This window comes from Hirundo rustica, chromosome 1 (genome assembly GCF_015227805.2).
Source record: "Hirundo rustica isolate bHirRus1 chromosome 1, bHirRus1.pri.v3, whole genome shotgun sequence".
Classification (NCBI taxonomy): domain Eukaryota; kingdom Metazoa; phylum Chordata; class Aves; order Passeriformes; family Hirundinidae; genus Hirundo; species Hirundo rustica.
The window spans coordinates 65497652-65514965 of NC_053450.1; the positions used below are offsets into that span (position 1 = coordinate 65497652).

General features: G+C 40.8%; 1 protein-coding gene across 1 annotated transcript; it reads left to right on the forward strand.

Annotated features, from left to right (window-relative positions):
- Positions 1-95: 95 nt before the first annotated feature.
- Positions 96-17134, forward strand: BAG1 (BAG cochaperone 1). The gene is made up of 7 exons (XM_040062570.2): positions 96-174; positions 4131-4259; positions 4398-4480; positions 5184-5297; positions 5805-5912; positions 11289-11351; positions 13754-17134. The coding sequence occupies exons 1-7, from the start codon at positions 132-134 to the stop codon at positions 13841-13843; spliced, it is 630 nt and encodes a 209-aa protein (XP_039918504.1). The 5' UTR covers positions 96-131; the 3' UTR covers positions 13844-17134.
- The last annotated feature ends 180 nt before the right edge of the window (positions 17135-17314 follow it).

Consider the following 17314-nt stretch of genomic DNA (forward strand, 5'->3'; position numbering starts at 1 on the left):
CTGCCGCCGGGAGCCGCTCGGGTGCGGCCGCGCGCGCATCCCGGGACGGCGTTCCCGTTCTCCCGCTGCGGAAGTGACGCGCTCCGGGCGCGCCCCGCCAGCGCCGCCGACGGTTCCTGTGGCGGGGCGAGATGGCGGCGCCCGGAGCCCCGGTGACCGTCACCGTCACTTACAGTAAGCGCCAGGGGCAGCGGGCGGGGGGCCGCGTCTCGGGCCGCGGGGCCGCTCCCGGCCCTTCCCCGCCCCGCTGCCCGCCGTCCCGGCGCGGAGCGGCACCGGGCGCTGCGGGGCGGGCGGGCCGCGGCTGCACCCGCGGCGGGGACGAGGCGAGGCGGCCTCGGCGGGGCACGGCCCGGCCCCGCTCAGCCTGGGGCCCATCCCGGCTGCCGCCCTGAGGCTTCGCTCCTTACTGGCCGTGGCTTGCCAGCGTCTCCTGCGGCTGGATCGCAGGCGGAGGTGTGCTGCAGGGGCGGTGGACCTCGGGTGGGAGAGGTGACGCGGCGGCCTTGGCCGGGGAGCGCTGAGCACAGGTCGTCTGGGGGCGACGAGGATCGGGGGGGCTGGAGCGGCTCTCTTAAAAGGAAGAGGTGAGGGAGGTGGGCCTGTTCAGCCTCGGGGAGTGATGACAGAGGGGATCTCATTGATGTGAATGTATATCTGAACGGGGAATGCCAAGAAGATGGAGTCAGGCTCTTCTCAGTGGTTCTCAGCAATAACACAAGAGGCAGTGGGCAGAAACTGATGCACAGGAAGTTCCACCTGAATATGAGGAGGAACATCTTTATTGTGGGAGTGACTGTGCCTTGGTACACGTTGCCCGGAGAGGTTGTGGAGCCTCACTCACTGGAGATATTCAAGAACTGTCTGGACACAATTCTGTGTGTATTTGCTCTAGGATGACCCTGCTTGAGTAGGGGAATTGGACCATATGACCCACTGTGGTCCTTTCAAGCTGACCCATTCTGTGATTCTGTTGTTTGAGTAATCTTCATTTAGATGAAATATATTGCTGAAGTCAGCACTGCATGTTAAAAGCAGGTACTGCCTAGTAGGCTTTCTTCTGGTTTGTTGAAGAGGCTTGGATGTTTGCAGCTAGTGAGCTGCAAGGCTTCAACAGGGAGCGGTTTCTTCAGTAGGACAGGTGGGTGCTGACCCGATGGAGTGGGTCACTCAAAGGCCAGCTGACACAGCTGGGCTTTTTTCCACCTCAGAAAGAAAAACTGGAGGGGGGAGAAGAAGGTGGAGAGGAAGTTAGGCTTGTGTCAATCAATAAATATAAAACACTAGTGTAGAAGGGTGAGAATAGCTTATTCTTAAAAATAAGAAACATCATGGTTAAATTTTGAAGTGGATCTCAGTGAGACAGGAGGAGTATTAAATCAGCAAGATATTTGGCTGATGTTTGTTAGCAAAACTTAGTGATGTTTATTGTATTTTTTTTAAAAACATTGAATAATAAATTCTGCCTTTGTTTATTTTGCACTATGTTGGTAATGTCCTTTCCATCTCTAGAACTTATTGTTTCTTTCTGCTTTCTCATTCGTGTTTTCAAGTTGTGTTTCAGATTGTTTTATATTTTTTCCTTTTATCACCTCGTAGTTTTGTTTGAGAGTCTTTGATGAGGAATTTTGTAGAATAATCTGTCTGAATCATCATGATTCACGTGCTCACTGGTGCTTTCAGAGAGCTCCATTTGATCTGAGGGGTTTTCATTTTGCAAAGATGTCAGTAATTTAATGATTTGACATGTTTATAATTCCAACGTATTGCTGTTTGCCAACAGCCTGCTTGTCTGAGAATGTTTTTTTTTTTTTTTTTCCAATTGTTTTCCTACCTGATAATGACTTTGTCATTTACAGATAGCAAATAGAAGCCTTTGCTCAGTTTGGGCTTCATCCGTCTGATTTACACCTGCAGCTGTCAGATGCGGCTTGACCACTTTGCACAAAACATTTTTAGTAAAGTTTTGTGTGCATGAGTGAAAGTGGGAAAGGATGGAAATTCGGGCTGAGAAACAGAATGACAGTAGACCCACATGTGTGACTTGACACTCTGCAAGTGTGGAGGGTGGACCCTGGTTGGACATCAGATACCCACCAAAGCCACTCTGCCACTCCCCTCCTCAGCTGGGCAGGGGACAGAAAATACAATAAAAGGTTCATGGGTTGAGAGAAGGGCAAGGAGGGAACACTCACCAGGCCATAAGTGAAACAGACTTAACTTGGGGACGGGTAGTTTTTTAACATCCAAATCTAACATTCAAATCAGAGTAGAACAAGGAAAACTCAAAAAAAAAAAACAAACTACTTTTCTCCCGGGCTTAACTTTCCTCCTGAGTTCTCTAATTCCTTCTGCCTGAGCAGTGCAGGGGACTGGGGGTCCAGTCAGTTCATCACACTTTGTTGTGCTGCTCCTTCCTTCTCCGGGGGAGGACTCCTCACACTCTTCCCCTGCTCCAGCGTAAGTTCCTCTCATGGATTCAGTTCTTCAGGAACAGACTGCTCTGGTGTGCATTCCCCACAGGGTGACAAGCCCTGCCATCAAACCTGCTCCAGCATGGGCTCCTTTCTCCATGGGTCTGCAAGTCCCTGCCAGGAGCCTGCTCCACATAGGCTTCCCACAGGGTCACAGCCTCCTCTCAGGCATCCACCTGCTCTGGTGTGGGATCCTCCATGGGTGGCAGGGGCACAGCTGCTTCACCATGGTCTTCACTGTGGACTGCAGGGGAATCTCAGCTCTGGCACCTGGAGCAACTCATGAGTTGTTTTTTATGGTGATTTCACTCTGCTGTGAATTTACAGTAAAATTTTTTTACAGTCTGTCCAAAGTGGTAGTCATAATTTGTAATTAAACTGGTTCTATTGTTAGACAAACTTCATCTGTTTGTTTCCTCAGTTAATGTTTGCTTGTTTTTTCCTCTCAATTGCTCAGGGGCAGAGCCCTTATACAAGGCAATTGTATATATCAAAATGACCTTTTGAAATATGCTGAGGTTGTGTTTTGTGGGTGTTTTTTTTGTTTTGATTTGTTTTGTTTAGTTTTGTTTTGTTTTTCCCCAAACCAAACTGGTATGAAGGGCTGTTTGTGGAAGGTGCTTGGGTGAGAGGAGCGTAATGTGATTTTAAGCTTAAAATTGTCTTGGAATAATGAATTTTGTTAGAGCTTTAAAATTTTTGAGGCTACAGTATCACTTGTCCTGTGACTGTGAGAGGCTGGACCATTTTAAAATCAATTTTTCTACCACTCTCCTTTGTAAAAGATATGTGCATTTTAAATTAGTGGCATGAGAATAGCTTTTCTTCTGGTATGTGTTAAGTTCTCTCTTCCTGCAGTGTAAAAAATGCCTGTTTTGATTTCCCTTGCAACCAGAGCTGGTTGATTCCTGTGGGTGCTTTCAGATTGGCAGACTTAAAGTGTGTGGGAGCAGAGGGTTATAGAAAGGGTCTGTTGCAAAGCAGAGATTAATAGGCATGCCCCTTTTTTCCCCCTAACTACCTCCTGTTTGTATGCAAGTTATCTTGGGAGTGTGAATAGGATGCTTCATAAGTAGGTGACAGATAAGCTGGGGCTTCTCCAAGTGGTTATGTCTGCTTATCAGTAGAGTATGGGGAGAAATAGATTTTGTACTCTGAGATTTCTCTCTGGTTGGTGGTGGAGATGAAACAGGGTAGACAATGATTGCTTGTTTCTCATGTTTAAGGAGCAAAGGAAGTGATAATTGTCTCAGATACCAAAGACTCATGACATCAGAAGTTCCTACAATTAGGAAATGGGATACATCAGGAAGGTGTGGGCTTTCATGCTTTAGCTTGTGGGATGTCTGGACCTCATCTGTACTCTTAAAAAGAGATAGGGAATAATATTTAGCAGGAGCTAAATTACACCAGTAAAATAGACCCAGTCAAACTCTTCAGGTTATTCCCACTTAAATCAAAATTTTCAGCTGAGGTCAGTCACTTCAAGAGGAAGAAAGTGCAGTCAAATAATTTGATTGAAAATTATGGTTCTACATGAGAACCTGTCATTTGAGAACTCTCTGCATTAATGGTAGTAAATATTAGAGATGGATTTATCTCCATAGTATTTTCTAGGTTACAGTAAATATTACTGTTACTCTGTTTTTCTACTAGGTAATGAAAAGCACAGTATTCAAGTTGCTTCTCAACAAGAAGATGGTGAACCTACACTACAAGACATGGCTGTACTTATTGAACAAGTCACTGGAGTTCCAGTTCCTTTTCAGAAACTGATATACAAAGGTAACTTATAAATCTGCCAGTTTTCTTATAGATGATGAGCTGTCATCAGGTGTCCATGTTTTGAATGTCTTCAAAAAGACATTCTTATGCCACTAACTGTGCTTTAACTGTTTTTTTCCTCTCTTGTTCTATGTTTAGGAAAGTCTCTGAAAGAATTGGAACAACCATTATCAGCACTTGGTGTTAAAAATGGTTGCAAAGTCATGTTGATTGGGAAAAGGGTAAGCATTGCTTTTGGACCTTTTTTCCCCTCAAACTGTCATAATTTTTGTCACTAAGTCAGTGGCTGAACACAGAAACAAGCTCCAGCATTAACCTAATCTTGTATACTTATCCACAAAGTTGAGTTCAGTCTCATGTTATGTTGCAAATAACTTCAGTTTGTACTTTTCTGAAATTACTTTATTGACTGGCTCTGCTTTACATTATTGACAAGACTCTGCCTCCTGTGGTCAGTGCTCATGAACCTTCTGTGCACTGATGACCTTATCAGCTCATCTTATGTTTCTGGTTTAAAAAAAAAAACCTTTCCCAACTGTCGCTACTGAGTCTTGATGATCTGGGTTATTTGTGGTGAAATGATTTGTGGCTGGCTTTGCAAGTTGAGGATGAAGTAATAATCTTGTGATGTAACTGTTGCCTATACTTTAGAAATGGTAAGTTGACAACAGAAAGATAATTGCACTTTTCCTTTTGCCTTCAAATTAATCTTATTAAATGTGTTTATATACATTGCTTATTTAAGTATATTTGTAATTAATCTTTGGAAGTAGCATTTTTGGTAGGTATTGAAATGGAAAGAATAGCTACAGTGTATTCTAAACCCTCAGAAGCCTTTATGTTTGTATCAGCACTGCTGCTTTTTAGCTGCATTGTATCTTTATTTGTTTCTTAGTTGTGAATGTTGTACTTTTGAATACACAGAATAGTCCAGAAGAGGAGGCTGAATTAAAGAAGTTAAAAGATTTGGAGAAATCAGTGGAGCAAATAGCTAATAAGTTAGAGGAAGTTAATAAAGAGTTCACAAGTATCCAGAAGGTATGCCAGTTTTGTATCACTTTACATCTTTGCGAAGCAGTTTTGTAGGTGTATATATTTTAAAAAACCCAAATGAAACAGTTTAAATGTTTTGAGTAGTCAGTGATAGGCTGCCCCTCCTAAATGTCCAAGAGTCAATAATAATTCTTAGTGAATTCCAAATGCTATTTATGAGTTTGCAAAATAGAGACATGGCACTGTTTGGAAAAAGGTAAATATTCTTTCATATGGGATAAGTTACATTCTTTATATCTGGAAAAACTAGAGTTCTCTCAAAGTCCAAAGAGAAAGGTCTATTACATGTTTATCATTTTAGTCAACCTAACATCTTACATTTACCATGTCAAGAATTGATAAAATACAGAAGAATACAGATTAAGACTGGAGTCCCTATCATGCTTGAAAATACAGAAATAGTAAAAGATGTTTGCTGTTGTGGATTGACAGATTTTTGAAGGTGGGTATTGTGTAGGGTGTGGGATAATTTCTTTTTTTTTTCTTCCTCAGGGATTTTTAGCGAAGGATCTCCAAGCAGAAGCACTAAAACAGCTGGACAAGAGGATAAAAGGAACTGCAGAGCAGTTCATGAAGACCCTTGAACAGATTGATGCCATTGTAAGTAACTAACCACAGAAGAGGGTAAAGTCCCAACAAACTCTGATATTTTAATGTACTAAGAAATTTATTTTTGGCTTTGCATTCATTAGTGGATCATAACCTTGCATTACATTTCCAGAGTATAATATATGTCTTCCTGTATCATGTAGTAGCTGAGAGCTAGATGAGAATAAGGGTCTTGTACAGAGATAAATAGAAAACTACCCCAACCAGGGTATTTCCTTACTCTGTTTCTCTGTTTGCTGATTGTTCTCTGTAAGCCTCATTATATAATTATGTTGCATATCAAGATCATAATAGCCTGGTCTGAAGGAAAAATGCTGCTTTTCTGTGGTAGTGGTGTCTTTGGGTCTCCTTCTTGGTACAGTGACCTTTTATTGGATTTTTTTCAGAAATATGTCAATGGAAGTACCTATAACTGCTAAACCAAATGTAGTTTAATTTGATGGACTCTTTGAAAAAGTTCAACAGTGAACTAAATTAGAGTAATAATTTGAACTGGCCTTCATCAAATGCTGTGTAATATGGATGTGTTCCTAGGAATGGTGGGAAGCTTAGTAACTAATTTCCTGCTTTTCTATTGTGAGTCTGTGATGATAACATAGTCTTTGCAGCATGTTATAGCTAACAGTTCTAAATACTTTTTTTTTTTTAATTGCTGTATTCTAAGTATTTTGAAGTCTTCAAATTTCTGTTTCCTTTTGTGCCTCATATAAAGGAGAATCTTGTGCTGACAGTTGCTGAGTGCAGTTAGACATAAAGACTTCATGTAACTGATTTCCCATTTGCAGTGGCAGATTTACTAAGTGGTGTCATGAAAATACGAATAAGATGACAACTGACTCGATTGGATGGGGTTAAAGCTTATTTCTGACCCCTTCAATTTTTGACACCAAATCCTATTCAGAAAAAAACTCAGTACTTATATTCTGGTGTGCAGTCCTGGAACCCAGCAGGCAGCCTTGTAAAACTGTTTCACTGCTTCCTGACTAATCCAAACTCAATTTCCCAAGTTTACTTTTAATTCAGTTACTTTTTGCATGGTTTAAACAGAAAGCATGCTGTGCTGTATCTCCTTATCCAAAATACTCTAAATAGTGCTGGACAAGGCTAATTGTAATTAATTTCTTCCAAAAGCTGAAATAATTGTTTGATACTTTATTGTATAATAGCCTATGACATTGAAAAGTCTTTTTTCTTTTCTTTTTTTTTTTTTTTTTTTAAATAAGTGAGGATTTGGATTACCGGCGACTGCACACCAGTTACATTGCATATATTTGTTTCTTTTAATATACGAAGCTGGCTATGAGATTTGTCCTGAAACCTGGGCTAATGTGCAGTCTTGCAGATGAAGTACTTGTAGGTGGGTGGAATCTTTACATAAAATGTGGGAATTCAGAGTGCTGGTATTCCAGCAGGTCAGAGGAACAGGCCACCAACTTGGTGAGGCAGCACTCAGCTGTGCTGTGGTTGTGCAGTATGTGGAGGCAGCAGTACAAACTGGTAATGAGGGGTTTGTATGAACAGTAAATGAGTTCCACTGGAATAAAAAATGGCAGATAGAAATGCAAAGCAGTAAAGTATTTTATCTTACCGTAGAATTGGTTTATACAAGTAATTAGCATTCTTTTCAGCAGCCAAGTAAAAAGCAAGTTCTGACACATCTGTTAAATGCTGTTGAACGTGTAGAGGTGCTGTTGATTCAGTCAACAGCATGTTAAAAAAATCAGAGGGGAAAATATGACTGACTGAGAAAAATAAATGATGCATTGTAGAAGTCACACATAGCAGCGAGCTCACGCTGTAAGTGTTCCAGTCTTTTTCTTTGGCAGAATTGTCACAGCTCATTAAGGTGTCTCAGCTGCTGTGTGTTATTTGGATCACTCAAAACTATACAGCTTGATGCAAAATGAGATCTGGTTGGTTACAAAGAGAGAAGGGTGAGGAAGCCTGCATATTGTTTTCTTTCTATTCTAGGAGTATCATTCTCTTACTGGTAGCAGACAAGCTCATTAATTATAGTAGCTGAGTGTGCAACTAAATACTTTTACTAGAAACCGTGCGTCCAATGACTGTGAATTTAAAAGACAGGATTTGGAATGTGGAGAAGTAAGTACTGGGGTGTGAGAGAAAAAATACAGTGTTGTCACTGCTAGAGGTGTGAAAGTCATGAAGGGATACTTTTCGGTAGAGCATCTGTTACATAAATGTGTTTAAACAGCTACTGCTTTTATTGCATCTTACAAAATTTTGTATGACACAGTCAGATATTGCCATAAACCACAGTTCTTAAAAGATTTCTTCAGGAAGAATGCAGTTGAGTCTTGTTCAATAGTTGAAGATTTGTGCATGTGCATTCACAGATGTGCTGTTTATTTCATCAGTTAAAACATTTGATCCAGGAATAGAAGTCAAAATACACTATTTGTTACAAATCTCAGTGAGAAGAACTCAGGAAGTGCTTTACTTGGTCATCTGGCTCAGGTTTTTAAATATCTGAAAGGCATTTTCAGAAAAAAGCAAGTTTTTTCTGAGATCAGTAGGAAGATTTGAATCCACAGTCATGACAGTATGTACTTGGGGACCAGCTCTGATTTAATGAATGTTTTCACCAATATTGCGGTGTGAGCGCTCACTTTGTCGTCAAGATGATCTCCTGTTAAATGGCAGATTTTTTAATCTAGAAAGACAATATTGCAGAGAACAGATCGTTCTAAGAATTGAAGAAAGCTTTCTCTTCTGAAATAATAGTCACTGATTATGTTAACAAAAGTTCACAGCAAATCTGTCAAATTGTATCTATCAGTATTGAGGACACTGATAGCACTACTGACTCATAGTTATGCTCTGGTGGCCCAGCCTCCTTTCCTGAGGATTTTTTAAAATTGTAGTTGCTCTGTAGAACTTTCTTAAATTACCATGCTGTTCTGATGAAATTTAACCGTCTCCTTGTCTCTGCTATACTTTTAATTGGATAAATCCATACAAAATTAACATTTCAAGGATTAAAAGAAAGAAATATTCTGAAAGAAACCCATCACTGTTCCTGTAACAAACATTCTCCAGATGTCTGGGAAGGTTTTCCACTTAAAATAAGATGAGATCCTATTATTAAACCTTATGAATTTATCTGGATCAATAAAAATGTGATAAGCATTTCTTACTATAATACTTTAATCTCTTAGCATGAGTCGTAAACATGAAATCAGATCTTCAGAGAAAGGTGTTTCTAAAGCTCCAGGAGCATTGTCACGTGAAAGAGGAGGTTTTCTCCAACCCTTTCTGTTTGATTTGCATATCAGTGCCCCAGGTTAGCTGAGACCTTTGTGCCCCACCGGTCTGTCAAGGTCCTGTTATGGGGACCCTTCCCTGAGCAGCCCAGGGATGCGAGGGTGGTTCAGCTGACTTGCTTGGGGTCACCTGCAAGCAGAGAGGCCCCTCCTGTACCTCCACACCTTTCACTGGCCTGTTGGTGCCCTAGGCAAGATTCAGGGACAAATTCAGGACACAACAGCATAAGAGGGACCCCCCCCAATAAAAACCTCTGACAGGATTGCTGGTGGTAGTATCTGTCTGCAAAAACGTTACTTAAAGTGATATACTAACCAGCTCTAATCCCCAATAACGCAATCTTCCCTATTTTTATGCCATTTTTAACTTACTTTTATACTGTTTCTATGTTTAGGTGGAGCTAGAGCAACTCTAGTCATGCATCATGTTCAGTGGGGGACTGTTGTACTTTGGAGGTGGATAGTGTCAGTATTACATCTGAGGTGACCTTTGGGGCTAGAACTATACACATTAGTATTGCATCCGAAGTAAACTCTGGAATGGAGGTGGACATCTGTGATCTTGCCACGGTTCAACAGCAGGAAATCTTTTTCCTTCTTTAGCTGACAGCTGTTACATGGCTTATCAGCTGCAAGGTACCACCATGTTCCCCTCTTGCAGGATTTGGACACACCCTGGCCGTGGTATCTCCAGTCCACCCTCTCTTTAGGCCCCCTTGGTGTGTACTGTGTGTGGGAAGTCTGGCATGCTGACCACATTCCATCCAGGGAGCCACAACCCTGTTTTCTCCCTATAATTTTCCATACTGTTATATCTGGGTTGGTAACTTTCCACCCTGCCCCATCCTCCATTTCATCTTCCCTTAGCCTGTCTGCTGACTACAGTGTTTGTAACTTTCCTACCAAGTTTCAGTAATGGAAACTAGGTTGTAGCTTTCTCCTCCAGCCATCATGCTGTTAGGGCTCAAGAGGGAAACATCAGTGAAATACCTCTGAGGAGATAAGGAGTGTTCCCACAGGGAGGTGACACAGTCCATGGCTCATGAAGGCATGAAGTGAGACTAATGAAGGGCCTCCCACCAGTGCACAACAGCATGGGCAACGAATAGGAGGAGTAGAATCCATTTGTATGAACAATTTTAAAAAAAGTGCACTTTTAAAATTTTTTTATTATTATTATTATTTTTACAAAGGTTTATGTATCTCCAAGCTGTGCTCACATTTTGGCTGAAATGAAACAGATTAAGTTAGGGAAACCTGTGTTCCTAGTCTGGAGTTAGGGTGGAAAATAAAAGGTAGACTAGTGAGAAACTCCCAAGATTTTTATGCATCTTCACCAGTGAGAACATAGTGTTTTTAAGAATGTTCACATAAACTTTATATAATGATAATCATCTGTTTTACATGTTTGAAAAAAAAAAAAAAATCACAAACTTGAGCACCATTCCTCAGCAACACCCCAATTTCACATAGCTCGAAGAGAACAAAGCATGTAACACTTGCCAGGATGACATACATGAACATAATGGATGGTAGGAGTACAGAAAATGATGCAGTTTGAATTAAATTAAAGGCTGACATCGTGTAACACTTCACATCTGTGGCCTTCCATGAGTACATTGCAGAGACGACCAGATGTACAGCTTAGACTGGCAATGGCTGCATTACTAATGGTACATTCTAATGATGGCAAGTGGTTGAGTTAATGTATTTGTAAGAAATTTATTCCTTTTATAATCTCTGAAAAAAACCCTAAATATGAAGCTTGGCCAAACAGTTAACGCACACCACAGCAGAAAAAGCAGTGTGTGTAGTGTGTGTATATTCCCTGCTGTTGTATATTCCGTAGAGGAACGTGGTAGGTTTGCTAACTCGGTTCTTTACAGTCAGCATGTTGCATCCCTGACTTTTTAATAATTTTTTCTTATATATTCTTTCCTGTGTAATCACCCTTACTGAGCGGGCATGGCATTTTCAGGATGCCTATTTAGAGGATTCTTTGATAATTCCAGTTTTTGCTGTAAGTCTGATATGTTCATTTCAGCGTTAACCTGCATCACCTTGTTTGCTTATTTTACTGCAGAATCTGCCAGAGAATTTCAGTGACTGCAAACTGAAAAAGAAGGGGCTGGTGAAGAGGGTCCAGGTGAGTATTCTTGGTTTGTTTTTGGTGGTTTTTTTTTCCTTTTTTTTCCTCCATAAATGCTGAGCACTTGTATACCAAGAGTTTGTAGATCTGTTTAAATTTTTTCAGTGTTTGTTCTTATATTGGTGTTTTGTATGACCCTCCTTTGAGAGGTATTTTATAGCTCTGTGAAACAGCACACAGAATAGAGATTTTCATAGTTCATGCTGTTTTCAGATAATGTTTGTCATATACATTAATAGTTTGTCTTATGGCTGCCTGATGCTGTGAAGTAATCCTGATAACTTGTAAGGACAACAGGATTGATCATTCCTCCTTTTTTGAATCTTGGTGGACTGGAATAATGACTGAAGTCTGGGCACAAGGATGCAGTCAACTTGTAACTCCTGCTGACCTACTTGACTTTCCAGAGGTGTTCTTTGGAAAATTTAGCTTCTATTGCAATGCACCAACTTTGGAGAGTAGGTCTTTAAGATCTGTGCAGCAGAGTAGCTGTGCTGGGGATGAAGGGTTTAATTGCTTTGCTATGGCATGATGCTTGTAAATTCCTAGGCATTGTTTTCTTAGAGACCTTGAACTGAAGGCTTGTTAATCAATACTGGAATTCAGTTCCCTCTGCTCAAACTTACATAAGTGAATAGCAATGCTACTTGTATTACTGTCCTTATTTGTATTGTGCTACCTTTTGTGCCAGATTGGGCTCCTAAAAAGTTGTTCATGGAAGTACCTCACATTCATATATAGAGTTGAATGATTTTTGTCTTTTACTGTAACTTTATTAAATACTTCCCACTGATGTTTCACAAGTTTTTTAGAAGAGCCATCTATTTTAGAGGAAGGCCCACCAAGAAATACTTCATAGGAGAAATGGTTTTTGTTACAGCTTTAGGGACAAAGCACTTTGTACTCAGTTACTGAGATAAGTTCAGATAATGCAAATGGAAATGAAGGTGATTGCTGGTATGGCTGTGTTATGTGGGGGTTCTGAACACACTCTTGATTCCATGTGCCTAACCAAGGCAGTAAAACTTGTAATAGACTGGTGACTATCAACTTTGTGGAAGCTACTGGATCTCCGCTCTTGGGTGAAGTTACAGCAGAAGCAAGTGGGGTTTTGTATAAGAACTGTTAAAGCACAAAATGGATTCCATTGAGCAGAGATCAGAATTATTTATGTGCTTTTGTAAGCACAGCATTATGCAGCTGTGAGTTATGAACCTTTTGAGGACTGCAGAAGAATCCTAAAGGGTTTCAGACCAGAGCTGTCATTTTTCTAGAGCAAAAACAACTAAACAGTGGCAAGTTATGCTTACTATTCTTAAGTACTGATGGAAGCAAGGGGGAGCTATTAACTGCCTTCTGCTGCTGCCAGAATTCATCTTCCAGGGTCAGGAGATAAATATGAAACAGTAGCAGCCAGCAACTGCAGTTGTTACCACCTTTACTTTTTCATTACTCAAGTTCTTACAGACTTGACTTGATGACAGCTCAAGGGTTTTGTTGGAAACAGATGATTCAAAGCAGCGTGATGATTGAGGAATATTCACATGGCACAACACTTGGCTGCTCTAGAAGGAAAGTGCTTTCTTAGTGTAATTTTAATGTAAATAACATGAAATGTTTAGTTTGACTGTCAGAGTCTGTGCAGACATAGCAAAAACAAAGGCAAGACATGAATAGCTAATGGGAAAATCTTTCTCAGAAAGCGCAGAGTACCTGCATAGCTTGGGGTTGGCCTAAAACAGTTTATTGGCTTAAAGTGCTGATGGGTTGTGCTGTGTACAGGCCAAGCAAAGTGACCGGTGGCTGCTGGCTCCCAGTTGCTCTCTGTGTGTTACTCTACTATTCTACTGTGAGAATTTGTGGGCAGGTTCTAAGCAAGCATACGGTGCTGTGGACTGTCCTTTTTGGAATGGAGCCTTCTGTCTTTTGAGGAACATGAAGATTCAATGGTGCCTGGTAGTCTTAAGAAGTAGAAAAGGTCTTCGTTTAATGAAAGCTCATTTTAAATTTGTCTGAGCAGGTTTGTCCCTCCCAACCTTGGCCTCTGAAGTACATATTTTAGAAAGGAGCTCAGAAGTCATGTTCCAAACTGAATGAAGCACTAACTGGTCTGAATCTTTATGTTTCATATTGTTGATGAACTTTGGATCAACTGAAAGTATGTTTCAGGACTGGTGATGGTGGGCAGCCATGCTATTAGCCTTACTAGCCTTATCCAATGTCATGTTTCTGTTGGATTCTGGGTAAATGCAGGTGTGCATAAGCTGTTACCAAACCAACTGCAGAGTGGTTGTTGACATCTTCAAATTCATGATAGAAACTGCACTTTCAGTTCTTCAGAGACACCTCCCAGTGCCAAACTGTGTATCCAATAACATTTGTTTGTTTTTTATTCTCAGGTTTTTCTTGCCCAGTGTGATACCATTGAAGGGAATATTGGTCAAGAAATGGACAAGCTACAATCAAAGAATTTGGCACTGGCAGAATGAGGCATCGCCTTAAATAAATAGGAAACATAATTGCTCTATGAGCAAGAAGAAAAGTTTGCTCTTTGTTTTGGAGCACATATCCAGCTTCCTTTTTTTTGTTTTTGTTTTCCCCAAAGCCCAGTCTGTTAGACTGGTACCAGTCAATCATTTCTTGCTGGTTGTCTTGTTTGCCGCTTGGTTAGAACTATTATTTTGAAAAGAAAATCCTTCCTGAAGAATGGCTGAACTAATCTTTGTGATAAACTGTGTATCTTATGGATGATAAGATAGTTTAGTTAACTAAGTTACGGAGTTTTCAGTGGTGGGCAATTTTGTCTGATATATCTTTGAATTTATTTACAGCTCAAATCAAAGAAGGTCTATAATCGTACAAGTGCCGTAAGTTGCAGTTGCGGGACTTCAGCTTGATTGAAAAAGGCAAACTGAGACAACATCTGGGGAAGTCGAACATTCTAGTAGACAGTTCAGAGCAATAAAAAACCCCTACACATTTGTATCTACTTAATGCTCGTATGCATTTATAAATATAAGAAAGCTTGACTTTAAGGGAGTCGTACCTATTTTAGCCTTAAATTGTCATAATAAATGGAATGTACTGTAACATGTATGGTACTTAATTTTGAGTGGTGCTTTAAGTTGTTACTGAGCTCCTTGATACAGACGTATGTTTTTTACACAGATTTCTGATGTACTGTGGTTTTTATAGATTATTTGTATTTTTGTTATTTGTGTTCTGTCTTGCGTTTTGTTGAGAAATGAAATGAGATTACTCATGCTGCTCAAATACCAAGGGTTCAGTTCAAGTAAGGTATAACCAAGGAGCTATTTTGAAAGGGTTTTTTAATTTTTTTTTCTGAATTTACTGAATTCATGATGCTATATTTAATGGGAAAATGCAGTGATTATTCCAGTATGTTGAGGCAATCAGTGAATTTTTATAACATGTTGCAAAGAGCCACAGGTTTATTTTAGCAGTGCCATCTGTGTGAGGGTTATGGCTGAGTCTTGCAGTCAGATACGTGCCATGCTTAACCTTCTCTGTTAGGTGAGAAGTCAGCTTTTGCAGGAGACAGAAACTTTGAGTGGGTGCAGGCAACTTTGCAGTGGTTGCTCAGAGGTTCTGAGCACACTGTGGAGTGTGTTAGCCTGTAGGTAACATAAATATACAGGAGCTGCTTTTCCACTGATGCTCCTCATAGGGAGGTCACCCAAATGCACAGCAGCTGGCACAGCAGGGACTGGTGAGGAGCCTCTTTCTGGGCAAGAAATAAACTTCATCCCGAATGAGTGAGAATGTTTAGAATTGGCCCTTAGGTAGTGAGCCATTATCCATATGTTTTAAGATTAGCTCTCCTTTCAAGATAAAAATAGGAAATGTGTGTAAAAAGATCTTAACTTCTGATAAGTTATAAAGCTTAAATAATCCCTAAAGTGTTATTATTACCGTATTGTCTTTGATGTTCGTAATTGGAGGAACATATTTTTGTGTGTGAAAAATGTCATTGAACAAATGAAGTGATGGCTTTGCATTACAAAGGGTCACTTGTATTCTAAAAATGCTGGTTGACCATACCAAGATTTGAGTTGCCATGTTTTTTGCTGTTAACCAGTTATTCTAAGTGTATATTTTTTACTTGTGAAATTCTCTTATCAGCATCTGTGGAGGATTTCATAGTCTGAACTCCTAGGAACCTAATCTGTCATGTTAGGATTTGGTATGGTAGGACTGTGGAAGTTTTTTCCTAGGTTAACTAGTCATGCTGCATTTTCCCAGCACTTTAAGGTTAAGAGGAGGAAGCGTTGGTTGTAGTCATTTTTGTGAAGCCCTGCTTAGCCTGTGGCTGCTTCTGGACCAGATTCAGTTGACTCTTAAACCACCAGCAACACTTGCCTAATTCAGGGAATGCAAAATCAAACACTTTCCTGTGATGGAAAGGGCTCTCGCCCTCCCAAATGTGGGTTCTCTGATAATGCGTTGAGTTTTCACAAGTGCACGTACAATAAGCAAGTCTCCTTCTGTGCCCATGGAGAGAGCTGGGAGCTGCGGTCGTGGCTAGGACTGTGTCCATTTCTGCTGTTCCTGTGTAGTTTTCTCTCTTGGGGGAGAACATTTGCAGGCAGACATCCCAGCTGTCTTTCCCAGAAATTGCTGCTTCCTTAGATGTGCTTGTGTGAGTACATCCTCAGCCTGTCTCAGAGCATAGTGGATTAACTTCAGGATGTTCTGTAGCAGATCTTTTGATGGTCTGGTACTTGGAGGCAAAGAGAGTGACGATGAACCTCTCCCACCAGCACATCTGCATTCAGCAGAGGTTGGGTGTCCTGAGCCAGACTTACCTTGCAGTGCTAAGTGGTTTGGTTTCTAGGACAAAAGTATGTGTATGAAGACCAGCTTCTGCAGTATAAATTGGTTTGTCTTCCAAATATAAAAATGAATTATTTGTTTTGGAACAAATGGTTATATTTCAAGTTATCCAAGACATTCTAGGGTGAATTGACTTTTATACTTCGTTTTGGAGAGGGGAGTTGTAAACATATTTTTGTCATAATAGCCTTAAATTCAGTAAAAGCAAGCATCTGTGCTTTTCAGAAGTGCAGCAGACTGCAATTGTGGGAGGAAGGGGAAGGAAGAGGCAATTTTAAATATTCTTCAGAATTTGTAAATATAAATAATCAAGCTTAAGCTATAGTCTCACTGATTCTGTAGTCCAGGTGTACTGTGATACCTGTTTCGCTATGGAATCATTTCCTCAGCCCAACAATCTGCCATGATCATGTCAAAACAGAAGTTACTCCCTTTTGCCTTAGTTGCACTTATCCCATCGTCTTCCTCCAGTTGCCGTGTTGCTCTGGCTGTGTTTACACACCTTGGACTTGCCATCCTGGCAAAATGTACCACAGGATTTGTCTTTTATTAAAATGGACATTGAATTGCACACGCCCTTGGCCCGTTTTCTCTCCCAGATCCCATGGGCTGGTGTGAGATGAACCAAACCCGACTCAGGGAAATGTGGAGTCTGGAGCCATGGGATGGGTTGCTCTCTGGAAACAGCGCAAATTCTAGTGGCATCCTCCATGACCAAGTCCTCTGGAAGGTAATGTCGCTGTAAGCCTGGAGCAACACTTTTTGACTTCCAATCAATGGACACTCATGGTTTGGAGTGGAGCACTTGACACGGTGGAAGTTGGCACTAGAGTTGTTTTTTTTTTTTTTTTTTTTTGGTTAACTTACGTTATTGTACTGTGATAAATGAAAAGATAAAAAATAAAACATGGAAAGTTCTCTGCTGCCTTTGGTCACATTGTAGTCACTAAATTCTGAGTTTGGGCTGTATTTTAGCGGGGAAGGCACACTGCTCTGGCTGGTGCTGCCGTGTGCGCTGTGAAGGGCAGCGAGCCGGGCCTCCTGGAGGGTGCCGTGATTTGGGGCCTCCACTATTCCCAGGACTGGCGACGAGACAGAGCTTTAAA